This window comes from Macaca thibetana, chromosome 2 (genome assembly GCF_024542745.1).
Source record: "Macaca thibetana thibetana isolate TM-01 chromosome 2, ASM2454274v1, whole genome shotgun sequence".
NCBI lineage: Eukaryota > Metazoa > Chordata > Mammalia > Primates > Cercopithecidae > Macaca > Macaca thibetana.
In genome coordinates this window covers 113,249,116-113,262,960 of record NC_065579.1, presented here as the reverse complement: position 1 = coordinate 113,262,960, position 13,845 = coordinate 113,249,116, and the positions used below count along the sequence as shown (strand labels likewise).

At 36.8% G+C, this 13,845-nt stretch overlaps 1 protein-coding gene and 1 pseudogene across 4 annotated transcripts in view; both read left to right on the top strand.

Moving 5' to 3' along the window:
- The window catches only part of LOC126948836 (B-cell CLL/lymphoma 7 protein family member C-like), a 1,005,321-nt pseudogene that overhangs the window by 854,043 nt on the left and 137,433 nt on the right, over positions 1-13,845 (top strand).
- Positions 1-13,845, top strand: part of CFAP20DC (CFAP20 domain containing) — a 307,261-nt gene that overhangs the window by 196,021 nt on the left and 97,395 nt on the right. For all 4 annotated transcript variants that reach the window (XM_050781227.1, XM_050781230.1, XM_050781228.1 and 1 more), the window contains one exon: positions 342-676. In XM_050781227.1, coding sequence (XP_050637184.1) covers positions 342-676 — 335 coding nt within the window. The remainder of the gene's footprint in view (positions 1-341; positions 677-13,845) is intronic.

The following is a 13,845-nucleotide window of genomic DNA, read 5'->3' as shown; positions in this document are numbered from 1 at the left end:
TAATCCCAGCACTTTGGGAGGCCAAGGCAGGCAAGTCACGAGGTCAGGAGTTCGAGACCAGCCTGACCAACATAATGAAACCCCATCTCTACTAAAAATACAAAAATTAGCCTGGCATGATGGCGTGCACCTGTAATCGCACCTACTCAGGAGGCTGAGGCAGGAGAATCACTTGAACCCGGGAGGTGGAGGTTGCAGTGAGCCGAGATCGCTCGACTGTACTGCAGCCTGGGCGACAGAGCAAGACTCCGTCTCAAAAACAAAAAATAAAAATAAATACATAAAAAATAACACTTTTATGGAGCACTGCTCTAATTTTTGTCATCTTTTCCAACTGTCAGATGAGTGGATCTTTCCTGAAAATGCTGATCACGTTTCATATCTGGCATCCAGCAGACAGTCTCTACTTCTGGATGATGACTCCTGCCACCCGTCACACCTGTGGCTGGAAGCCAGCAAGGAGAGTGAACATGACCAGCAGGCAGAGGAATCCCAGAGTGTTCCAAAGGACATTTTCACTTTTTCATCAAGACCACGATCAGCACCTCATGGAAAGACTCAGACTATGTCCCCAGAGGAGGTCTCATTTATTTTGGATCTAAAAGAGGATAACAGTGTGACAAGCAGAGACACCCAATCAGAGGATGACTTTTACGGCGGCGACAGCAGTGAAGAGGTACACTGCTTGATAAGTGAAGTAGTCTTGAAAGCACAGTTGTTTCCTTAGCTCCAATAAGCACTAAAACAAGTTGAAATGAAAGAGGGAAAATCAACTGCTATTTATAAAAATACAACAGATTGCCATGTCAGTCAACAGTTGCATCAGGTTGTTATGGTAACTTTAAACTACTGTCTTTTTTTTTTAATTAACAGTCAGCCAATTTCATTTTTAATTATAGAAACCAGTTTTGGGTTTCTTTCTGTTTTTTCATTTTAATCTTTGAATCACAGAATGAGAAATGATATGCAGTTTAGTGCTATGATAGCAAGACCAGTAAAACACTGAGAACATACTGTTCTAGATCTCTGGGGAAATTGTGTTGCAGTTGCTAAGCATTCTAAATTGATGGTTTTCTGGCTTCCTTACTGCCCTGCCATCTTTTCACCTTAGACCTATTAGGACTCATTATTTTCCATATGGTCCCAGAATTTGAAGAGTTGTGCCAATTCAAGTTGAGATAATGAATCATGGATTAGTGCTGGGACTTGCCTTACAGGAGGTTTTCTATTTGCAATTATTTAGAATACAAATATATCCTATAAATTAGTAAATTCATAAAAAGTTTTAAAATGTATCAAATCAAACTGAATATAGTTTGGAAATATTTGTTTAAAACCTAATTCATTGATAACTTTTTCCCCATATGAAGTGCATTTATTCGTGGAATTTCTTTAGTGTTATTTTTAATGATGGTCATTCATACTTTCTGGAAAAATGTATTCTAAAAGCAGAATACAATCAACTTTAGGGTTAGTGAAAATGTACAAAGCTTTTCTATATAGAAATTATAGAAATGACTAGAAAACATTTTTATATGTGCCCACAAAATATTTTTATAACTGTAGCTGCTTAAGAATCCTTTTTGGACAGTGAGGCACCGATTAAGTCCATAGCACCAACCTTGGAAGGCAGTTGAGAATATAATGGGATTGTTTAAGCAGTAATTATGGGTTTTTTCAACTTTTAATGAGTTTCTTCAGCAAAGTGCATAGAGGATCCTCTTTTCACAATATTCTTACTTCTGAGTGTGATGAAACAATTAGTCATACCAAACATAACCTACTGCAAATCCTTTTATACATAAATAGTACATTTGATGCTAGCATTTTAAGTGTTTTGCTGCTGGACACATTTGTTCCTTTCACCTTTAATAACGTGAAGTTATAAAAACATGGACATTTGTCTTCAGCACCTAATAGTGTCCTCATCCCAGCTGATAATCCTTCCACGGTCTAAACTGACTAATTAATTCAGTTCATTTTATGGATAGAATAGGCTCATCCCCTTCCCACATGCACAGCACCATCTTTCTTACTAACCCAAAAGCATTACTCTAATAGTGGACATTTCATGGCAGGTGGGAAATGGTAGTTCTCTGGAAAACTATGAGGGAAGTATTATGGGTAACCTACCCTTTAAACACACTGCATGAAGGACTTACCTATTCCATCTATAGAGAGGCTAAGCCTTTAGAAGAAACAGTAGAGCTTCATGGGAAAATGAAGAATACCAGCTCTGAATATTTTAATTTGATATCAGTTAATGCTTTCTTTTGCTGTAGCTACTCTGCCTCTGACATCCTTCAACGTTTATTACGCAGACGTGTATTTATTAACAGCTACATAAAATTGAAAACAAATTTATCATGCATTACCCAAGCTTTCACTGGCAGGGCTGTCTGGTCACCCCTGTGCCATGCCCACCAAGGTGACCAGTAGCATATGGCTAGAGTCTGTGGTGAGACCATCTCATTGCCAACACTGGCACTCGCCAGCCTTTAGTCAAAGCCTACTAAGAGTGGCAGCTGGAGAGAGGGGAGATGCTTGCCACATTATCAAGCTTTGGGGTTTGCTGGTACAGAGACTAACAAGATACAAGCTAAGATACAAAAATAGGACCAACAAAAATGCTAGGCTATATTCAAACAAGTTTTAGCATGTGTAATGATACCTTCTTAACAAAATTGGGTTTTTCCTTCTTTTGTACTTTTGGTAATTTCTTTTCCTGTAGGATAGCTTCTCATATTTATTAATTGTATAAATCAATGGGAAATTAGGCTACATATTTACAATGTTTATTTACATATAGTCTTTGAAGAAAAATCAGTTTAGTTAATTAAGACATCCCTACTATTAATTGCATTATTTTTGAATGTTATATCCTTATCTTTCTATAATTATACTTCAGGAAAACTTAATGTCAAGTTGTAAATAATGGTGGACAAGTGAATAACAATTATATTATTATGCTTGAAGTTTATAATGTGTAATTAAAAGACTTTATTTGATGTTAGGCCATTGAGTATTTTTAAAGGAAAATTAGATGTATTCAGTAACATATAAACTAGACAAAATCAAATCGTATTATTAGGATAGAAGACAAGTACACATACAATAGTAAAAGCTAATTAAAATTAGCTTTCAGCAATACATTTTCTTTGTAATGAAGTTGCTAATCATTAATTCACATTTGAGATCTTAGTGTTGGTGACTCAAAAGTATGAATTTTTTGCATATAACCTTACCTTACTCTTTGCTTTTTCATATATTTTATTCCATAGGCAGCCATATATACTAATACTTCTGGTACTCAATTAATTTTGAAGTTGTTCTTATTTGGAAAATGTACTACAGAAACAATATTTCCTAGTGAGCTATAAAATCAAGACTACCACGTAAAATGAATTTTTTAGGAAAGCTATTAAAATAGAGTGCCTTTCATATTATTGCAACATCTGAAAGAAACAAAAGCATGCAACTGTTATTGTCTCTATTTTGTATTTTATGTTGTTATTCCCATCATGGCTTCTAGTGTATACACCTGGTTTTGCAGCTTGAAATCATTAGCCTTATGTTAATATTTTATTATTCCCTTAATTCAAGTTTTCACCTAGAAATGCTACCATTTTTTCCCTGAATTCTGGTTGTGTATCACATATTGAAGCAGATGTTCGCAAGGCCAAGTAATTTGTCTTGTATAACAGTCCAAATTGGAATATTTGGACCCCCGAAATTATTCATATTTGGACATGAATTATGTGGACTGACTACATGTAGTGTTCAGATTAGCCAGAAGGCTTTTGTATCTTCTCTCTTCTAACTCTGTGGAAGCCTGCAAAGCATACAAACAACAGATTAAAATGGCCGTTTTCATCCACCCTCCCAATTTTCTTGTTGTCATTGCTTTCAAGAGTTTTTTTTAGCAGTCAGTAGTTAAGCTATTTCATTTTATATACTTTTTGTTACCAAATATTTCTGGATTATACTATAAAACACTCACCCGGCATGCTTGAGTAATGATTTTTTTTTTTTTTTTTTTTTTTTTTTTTTGAGATGGAGTGTCGCCCTGTAGCCAGGTTGGAGTACAGTGGCACAATCTCTGCTCATTGCAACCTCCAACTCCCTGGTTCAAGCATTTCTCCTGCTTCAGCCTCTCGAGTAGCTGGTATTACAGGCATGCACCACCACGCCTGGCTAATTTTTGTATTTTTCGTAGAGACGGGGTTTCACCATGTTGGCCAGGATGGTCTCGATCTCCTGACCTTGTGATCTGCCTGCCTCAGCCTCCCAACTTGCTAGGATTATAGGCATGAGCCATCGCGTCTGGCCAAGTAATGATTTTTAATTGCTTTCTCATGCACACTTATGTACACACAGTGGAAGGGAGTATTTAGTCCACAGTGGTCTTCTTATATTTCCATGTAGTCTTTAGATACTTTTAAATTTTAGTTTATGTGTTGGGAAAAAATGAAAAGACTCTATTTTGAATATATTGCCTTGCATTTTTATTCCTATGTATTGTGAGTTAGAACATAACATACTCTGTATACCTATCAGGCAAATTAATATTTACTCTGTATGAGTAATCTTTTTAGGCTGTTCACATCTACATGTCTTTGTTATTATCTGTTGAAGCTCTTCTCTGAAAAAGTCACAGGTCTCTTGGTCCTCGTGACTTGGCTTTGCATTGTTACAGGCAGATGAAGAAGGTTACAAAATGCTTGTCTAAGCGGACCTAATAGACATCTGCAGAGCTCTCCACCCCAAATCAACAGAATATACATTCTTCTCAGCACCACATCGCACTTATTCCAAAATTGACCACATAGTTGGAAGTAAAGCACTCCTCAGCAAATATAAAAGAACAGAAATTATAACAAACTGTCTCTCAGACCACAGTGCAATTAAACTAGAACTCAGGACTAAGAAACTCAATCAAAACCGCTCAACTACTTGGAAACTGAACAACCTGCTCCTGAATGACTTCTGGGTACATAACAAAATGAAGGCAGAAATAAAGATGTTCTTTGAAACCGATGAGAACAAAGATACAACATACCAGAATCTCTGAGACACACTTAAAACAGTGTATAGAGGGAAATTTATAGCACTAAATGCCCACAAGAGAAAGCTGGAAAGATCTAAAACTGATATCACAATTAAAAGAACTAGAGAAGCAAGAGCAAACACATTCAAAAGCTAGCAGAAGGCAAGAAATAACTAAGATCAGAGCAGAACTGAAGGAGATAGAGACACAGAAAACCCTCCAAAAATCAATGAATCTACGAGCTGGGTTTTTGAAAAGATCAACAAAATTGACAGACCACTAGCAAGACTAATAAAGAAGAAAAGAGAGAAGAATCAAATAGATGCAATAAAAAATGATAAAGGGGATATCACCACCGACCCCACAGAAATACAAACTACCATCAGAGAATACTATAAACACCTCTACACAAATAAACTAGAAAACCTAGAAGACATGGATAATTTCCTGGACACTTACACTCTCCCAAGACTAAACCAGGAAGAAGTTGAATCCCTGAATAGACCAATAGCAGGCTCTGAAATTGAGGCAATAATTAATAGCCTACCAACCAAAAAAAGTCCAGGACCAGATGGATTCACAGCCGAATTCTACCAGAGGTACAGGGAGGAGCTGGTACCATTCCTTCTGAAACTATTCTAACCAACAGAAAAAAAGGGAATCCTCCCTAACTCATTTTATGAGGCCAACATCATCCTGATACCAAAGGCTGGCAGAGACACAACAAAAAAAGAGAATTTTAGGCCAATATCCCTGATGAACATCAATGCAAAAATCCTCAATAAAATACTGGCAAACCGGATCCAACAGCATATCAAAAAGCTTATCCGCCATGATCAAGTGGGCCTCATCCCTGGGATGCAAGGGTGGTTCAACATATGCAAATCAATAAATGTAATCCAGCATATAAACAGAACCAAAGACAACATCCACATGATTATCTCAATAGATGCAGAAAAGGCCTTTGACAAAATTCAACAGCCCTTCATGCTAAAAACGCTCAATAAATTCGGTATTGATGGAACGTATCTCAAAATAATAAGAGCTATTCATGACAGACCCACAGCCAATATCATACTGAATGGGCAAAAACTGGAAGCATTCCCTTTGAAAACTGGCACAAGACAGGGATGCCCTCTCTTACCACTCCTATTCAACATAGTGTTGGAAATTCTGGCTAGGGCAATCAGGCAAGAGAAAGAAATAAAGGGTATTCAGTTAGGACAAGAAGAAGTCAAATTGTTCCTGTTTGCAGATGACATGATTGTATATTTAGAAAACCCCATTGTCTCAGCCCAAAATCTCCTTAAGCTGATAAGCAACTTCAGCAAAGTCTCAGGATACAAAATCAATGTGCAAAAATCACAAGCATTCTTATACACCAGTAACAGACAAACAGAGAGCCATTCACAATAGCTTCAAAGAGAATAAAATACCTAGGAATCCAACTTACAAGGGATGTAAAGGACCTCTTCAAGGAGAACTACAAACCTCTGCTCAGTGAAATAAAAGAGAACACAAACAAATGGAAGAACATACCATGCTCATGGATAGGAAGAATCAATATTGTGAAAATGGCCATACTGTTCAAGGTAATTTATAGATTCCATGCCATCCCCATTAAGCTACCAATGACTTTCTTCACAGAATTGGAAAAAACTGCTTTAAAGTTCATATGGAACCAAAAAAGAGCCTGCATTGTCAAGACAATCCTAAGCCAAAAGAACAAAGCTGGAGGCATCACGCTACCTGACTTCAAACTATATTACAAGGCTACAGTAACCAAAACAGCGTGGTACTGGTACCAAAACAGAGATATAGACCAATGGAACAGAACAGAGCCCTCAGAAACAAGACCACACATCTACAGCCATCTGATCTTTGACAAACCTGACAAAAACAAGCAATGGGGAAAGGATTCCCTATTTAATAAATGGTGCTGAGAAAATTGGCTAGCCATAAGTAGAAAGCTGAAACTGGATCCTTTCCTTACCCCTTATACAAAAATTAATTCAAGATGGATTAGAGACTTAAATGTTAGACCTAAAACCATAAAAACCCTGGAAGAAAACCTAGGTAATACCATTCAGGACATAGGCATGGGCAACGACTTCATGTCTAAAACACCAAAAGCAACGGCAACAAAAGCCAAAATTGACAAATGGGATCTCATTAAACTAAAGAGCTTCTGCACAGCAAAAGAAACTACCATCAAAGTGAACAGGCAACCTACAGAATGGGATAAAATTTTTGCAATCTACTCATCTGACAAAGGGCTAATATCCAGAACCTACAAAGAACTCAAACAAATTTACAAGAAAAAAACAAACAACCTCATCAAAAAGTGAGCAAAGGATATGAACAGACACTTCTCAAAAGAAGACATTCATACAGCCAACAGACACATGAAAAAATGCTCATCATCACTTGCCATCAGAGAAATGCACATCAAAACCACAATGAGATACCATCTCACACCAGTTAGAATGGCAATCATTAAAAAATCAGGAAACAACAGGCGCTGGAGAGGACGTGGAGAAATAGGAACACTTTTACACTGTTGGTGGGACTGTAAACTAGCTCAACCATTGTGGAAAACAGTGTGGCGATTCCTCAAGGATCTACAACTAGAAATACCATTTGACACAGCCATCCCATTACTGGGGATATACCCAAAGGATTATAAATCATGCTGCTATAAAGACACATGCACATGTATGTTTATTGCAGCACTATTCACAATAGCAAAGACTTGGAATCAACCCAAATGTCCATCAGTGACAGACTGGATTAAGAAAATTGGCACATATACACCACGGCATACTATGCAGCCATATAAAAGGATAAAAAAGGATGAGTTTGTGTCCTTTGTAGGGACATGGATGCAGCTGGAAACCATCATTCTCAGCAAGCTATCGCAAGAACAGAAAACCAAACACCACATGTTCTCACTCATAGGTGGGAATTGAACAATGAGATCACTTGGACACAGGAAGGGGAACATCACACACCGGGGCTTATTGTGGGGAGAGGGGAGAGAGGAGGGATAGCATTAGGAGATATACCTAATATAAATGATGAGTTAATGGGTGCAGCACACCAACATGGCACATGTATACATATGTAACAAATCTGCTCGTTGTGCACATGTACCCTAGTACTTAAAGTATAATTTAAAAAATGCTTGTCTATTTGCAATCTAATATTCCACCATTTTTGCTAAATGATAGACATCTTGCAGATAAGCATTTGCTTGTAGATAGTAGTTTTCACAAGAAATCTTTAAAGTGTTGTCAGTTAAAAGAACATGAAGTCTAACTTACAGAAAAATATGTTTTGCCTTGAAAAATTAGAAAAGCCTAATCATTTTCCCAAAATATTCATACGATGATTGTGCCCTTCCCACACAGTACCTGTAACTTATGCTATGATTTGTCTGTAAAGTATCATTTGCTACAGGTAAAGATGTCACGAAAATAATTTGGCCAAACCTTCTTAATATCAGGCATGCTGCAGGTTAGTTACTTGTTTAAAACTGTGGTGTCTTCCTTTTATTTTATTTGTTTACAGACTCATAAAATGTATTATAAGACACAACTATCACTTATCTTTGTCACCCAGAGGAAATTGTATTACTTTCATCATTTGCCACAAAATTCAAGTAGAAGCACAAGTACTTCTTGGGGATGGTTGTTATGAAAACATTTAAGATACATTTGAATTGCCAGTCTTGTTATCATCAGAGAAGAAATTATTTTTTTCATTCTGTTAGGACTATCTTTAGTTGAATTTATGCAAATAACTGTGCTCTTTAGTCGACAACAGTATACCTATACTAGCTCTGTTGTTTGCTAATGCTGTTGTTCAACTAAAAGGTGCTATCAATCCACACACTTAGTTACTAACATGATAGACAAAACTAAAAACTCCTGCTGACTCAATCTCAATTACAAATTCAAAACTACTATTAAAAGTGTGTTTTGAATATTGCAGATGTGTTTTATTACAGAACTTTTAAGACTGTTATATAAGATTTTTTTCATGGTGGATTGAATTTAAAACTCCATTGAAATATAAATAAATAGGATCATCCACTTTTACAAAGGCTAAAATAGAGTTCTATTCTGATTCACTCAACATTAAAGTTGTGGTACAAAGAGCCTGGGTCCCATCTGCTCCAAGTAGGTGGCCCTCAAGAGTCATTAAAATTATCTTTTTAAAATTACGACTCAGCAAGAGCAATCCATTTTGTGTAGCCAGAAATTATTGTCCAAATGCCCATCTGCATGTCCTTTTAAGAAATGTAGTTCGGTAGAGGAAGTGCTGGCTCCTTGGGGAAATCATTCTCATCTTCGGCGTACATATGCTGTGCTACAGTTAATCAGGCAAACTCTATTGATGTTCCTGGCACTGGGGCGTGATTGAATATTTAACAAACAAATGTTTCTGAGCCCAGAAGACAAATGGTTCAAGAGATTTGGGACTTTAAAAAAATATATATTAAGTTAAATCAAAAGGATTTTGTATTTGTTCTTCTGAGAAACAGATGAACAGATGATTGGAATGTGAAAATGGCATGACAACTTCTTTGCTACTCTGACAAATTATATTCAATTGCTGTACAGGTTTTCAGTAGCTAAATGATAAACTAAAAGGAGAAAAGTGGTTATTTTTCAACCAAATCATGGTACACTAACTTCTCATGCACATAACAGATTTATATGTTATATAGAAAAAAATTCATCCCAGAACATGTTGAGCCCAAATGAATTACACACGTGAAATCAATAAACATCATCTCTACCTTATTAAAGAGGCAAAAGCATGCCTCTTCTTCTTATAACAATGCAAAGAGAGGAATAGGGTTTTGCCAGTGCACCCACTCCTAATAAATACTGTACTTTTTAAAAATTCTCCATATATTTCTTCTCTAAATGAGAAGCTGACCCAATGCAAATCAAAACACTACTCAAATTTAGTCTCCTATGTCATCTTGCCTTTCTCATTCATCCCAGTTTCTCTTTCGGAATCTGAAACCAGAATAAGTAGTTCTAGGGCAGCCAGGGCAAACAAGCCTTTGTACCCTGTCCAGATTCTCCAGTTATTTGTTCTTTCCATATATTTAAAATAGCATGGAAATGTGTTACTGTGGAAATGCAGTGTAACCAGGAGAATGCTCACCAGGGTACACAGCTAAATCCATCTGCTTCTCGGCTGATCTCCAAACCAGAGTATATCTTAGGAAAAATGTAAGATGAATGTCCATGTACATACTCATGAATATTTCTATGTATATAATCACTGCTCATGCCAAGCAAAGAGAAATGCTTTCCACCTGAGTAAACTGCTAGAAGGAAGAAAAGGCTGTACTCTGACCCACCGCAGATGGGAAAATACACTTCTTACCAAATGCACTGGTTTTAAGGTGTTTTCTGAATGATGTGGCAAACATCTAGTTTTCCATGCAGCCCTCTAAATTCCCAAAATGGTACATCTGAAATTCCTAAAATGACATCTACTATCTTCTACCTTATGATGTTATTACTTTTTAGGTATTATTTCTCTGTTAGACTTTATACCTCTTGAAGGAGTGCCCCTGTCCTTCTTACCTATATATCTTGTATAGTGTCTAAAAATTGCCTCACACAGAATAGGAGCTTAATAAATAGCTATTGAATTAATGTATACTGAAAACACTTCCAGTTTCTACCTATGTCATATACAAAATAACATGTCTTCATTTTTTATGATGGAAATGAATGAGTAGAGGATCTTTTGATCACAGAAATCCCACTGCCAATTGTATATGACAATTACAGGAAAATAAACTGCAATGTTTTAAAAAATTAGAGAAGACATAGCCCTATCTCGCTACCAGACCAAATTAAAAAACATATATGCTAGTTCTACCAATACCATCTCAGAACTAGGACTTGGGAGGTGTTTACTCTATTTTTTGTTTACCTTTTTCTGTAGACAAGACTAAACTTTTATTCTTTATCTCTATGAAAAAAAAATTGCAAGAGTCACCACTTTATTACCTAGTGATTTAGAACACTGGGCATTTTTTTCAGGTAGCTCTGACAGTCTTTCAAGTTTTCTGCCTGAAGGCAGAGTTCTTCAACCATATGAACATCCTAGGGTGCCCAGACTGGTGGGGAAGGACAAACTCACCCCATAAGTGGCCTATAGCAGAGAGGGTTGCCCAGGGCCTGCAGCTGAGGTCATGCAGGGACTGTTGCATTTGCAGAAATATTTTCACCTGTCTTATTTTTTCACTTGGGCCACAAAGCACAGATTGGCACCCAATCACCATCTTTTCTTTACCCTATCTGGAACACTGAAAGATAAGTTTCTCCATCAGTTATAAATGTGTGTGTGTGTGTCAGAACATAAAGCTAGTGTAGACAAAGAAAATGTATGCCCAGGATGAGTACCAAGAAGAAATGTTTATAAAAGATCCTTAACAATACAGTTCTCATCCTTAGTGTACTGTAGGTACACTATTTGTTAGGAGAGGGGTGTTTTTTAGTATTATTGATTATTTTAATTTACTCCTTTAGATATTTCAGTATTATATTTTTAACAGGAAAATCTCTACTTTATTTTGAAGTTTTTTTCCTGTAGTCATTCCATTTTCTATAGTCATTCCTCGTTATTTATTTCAATAGGTTTTTGGGGAACAGGCGGTGTTTGGTTACATGATAAAGTTCTTTAGTGGTGATTTCTGAGGTTTTGGTGCGCCCATCACCTGAGCAGTGTGCACTGTACACAATGTGTAGTCTTTTATCCTTCACACCCTTCTCACCCTTTCCCCTGAGTCCCCAAAGTCCATTGTATTATTCTTATGCCTTTGCATTCTCATAGTTTAGTTCCCACTTATGAGTGAGAGCATACAATATTTGACTTTCCATTCTTGAGTTACTTCACTTAACATAATGGTCTCCAATTCCATCCAAGTTTCTGCAAATGCCATTATTTTGTTCCTTTTTATGTCTGAGTGGTATCCCATGGTGTGTGTGTGTGTATATGTATATATACATTTATATACACATACATATATATCACATTTTCTTTATCCGCTCGTTGATTGATGGGCATTTGGGCTGGTTACACATTTTTGCAGTTGTGAATCATGCTGCTATAAACATGCGTGTGCAAGTATCTTTTTTGTGTAATGACTTATTTTCCTCTGGGTAGATACCCAGTAGTGGAATTGCTGGATCAAATGATAGTTCTGCTTTTAGCTCTTTAAGGAATCTCCACACTGTTTTCCATAGTGGTTGTACTAGTTTACATTCCCATTGTTGATGAGAATGTAAAACCTCTTGTAAGAGGTTTTAAGACCCAAGTGTACGAGAGGACTTCAAAAAGTTAATGGAAAATGCCTATTATGAGAAAACTATACATTGATTTTTAAAAAATGCACCAAAATAAACTTGTACTAACTTATTATAACATGTCTGAACAGAATCTAGTTTGGAGCACTAAGGAAGGATAAGACATCAGTTTGAAAAAAATCCCTTTTCAGAGCAATATGAATTCTGCTAAAATTGAAGCAAAAACCGACATCAAATTTATGGTGAAACTTGGATGGAAGAATGGTAAAATCATTGTTGCCTTGCAAAAAGCTTATGAGGACAATGCCCCCAAAGAAATCAGCAGTTTACAAACTTGTTTCAAGAAGGGATGAAACAATGTTAAAGATGAAGCCCTCAATGGCAGGCCATCCACATCAATTTGTGAGGAAAAAATAATTTTATTCATGCCCTAATTGAAGAGGAGGAAGACTAACAGCAGAAACAATAGACAACACCATTGACATCTCAATTAGTTCAGCTTACATAATTCTGACTGAAAAATTAAAGTTAAGCAATCCACTCAATGGATGCCAAAACCATTGTGCCCAGATCACCTGCAGACAAGAGCGGAGCTTTCAATGGAAATTTTAAACAAGTGGGATCAAGATCCTGAAGCATTTCATTGAAGAATTGTAACAGGAGAAGAAACATGGCTTTACCACTATGATCCTGAAGACAAAGCACAATCAGAGCAATAGCTACCAAGAGGTGGGAGTGGCCCAGTCAAAGCACAAGTGGACCAGTCAGCAGCAAAGGTCATGGCAATGGTTTTGGGCATTGCTCAAGGCATTTTGCCTGTTGACTTTTTGGAGGGTGAAAGAACAAGAACATCTGCTTATTATAAGAGTGGGTTGAGAAAGTTAGCCGAAGCTTTGGCTGAAAAACACCCACAAAAGCTTCCCCACAGTCTTTCTCCACCACGACAATGCTCCTGCTCACTCCTTTCATCCAAAAAGGTCAATTTTGCAAGAGTTTTGTTGGGAAATTATTAAGTATCCACCTTATAACCCTGATTTGGCTCCTTCTGACTCCTTTTTGTTTTATAATCTTAAAAATCTTTAAGAGGCACCCTTTTTTTCAGTTAATAATATTTAAAAAGACTGCATTGGCGTGGTTATATTCCCAGCATCCTCAGTTTCTTAGGGATGGACTAAATGGCTAGCATCATGGCTTACAAAAGTGACTTGACCTTGGTGGAACTTATGTTGAGAAATAAAGTTTATATTTTTTATTTTTATCTTTTAATTTCCTGGAGCTTTTTGAAGTCCAACCTTGGAACTTTCTTGAGAGCACAGTTGTCTGCTAATCTCAACTACATTTCACAAGAAGAAAAAAATATAAAAGGGCAGGGGTTAGGGATCTCATACTCTGTGTAAGAGACTGCAAGAATTACTCAGTATGACGTACTTTGCCTTTGACATACTGACTTGAATTCTC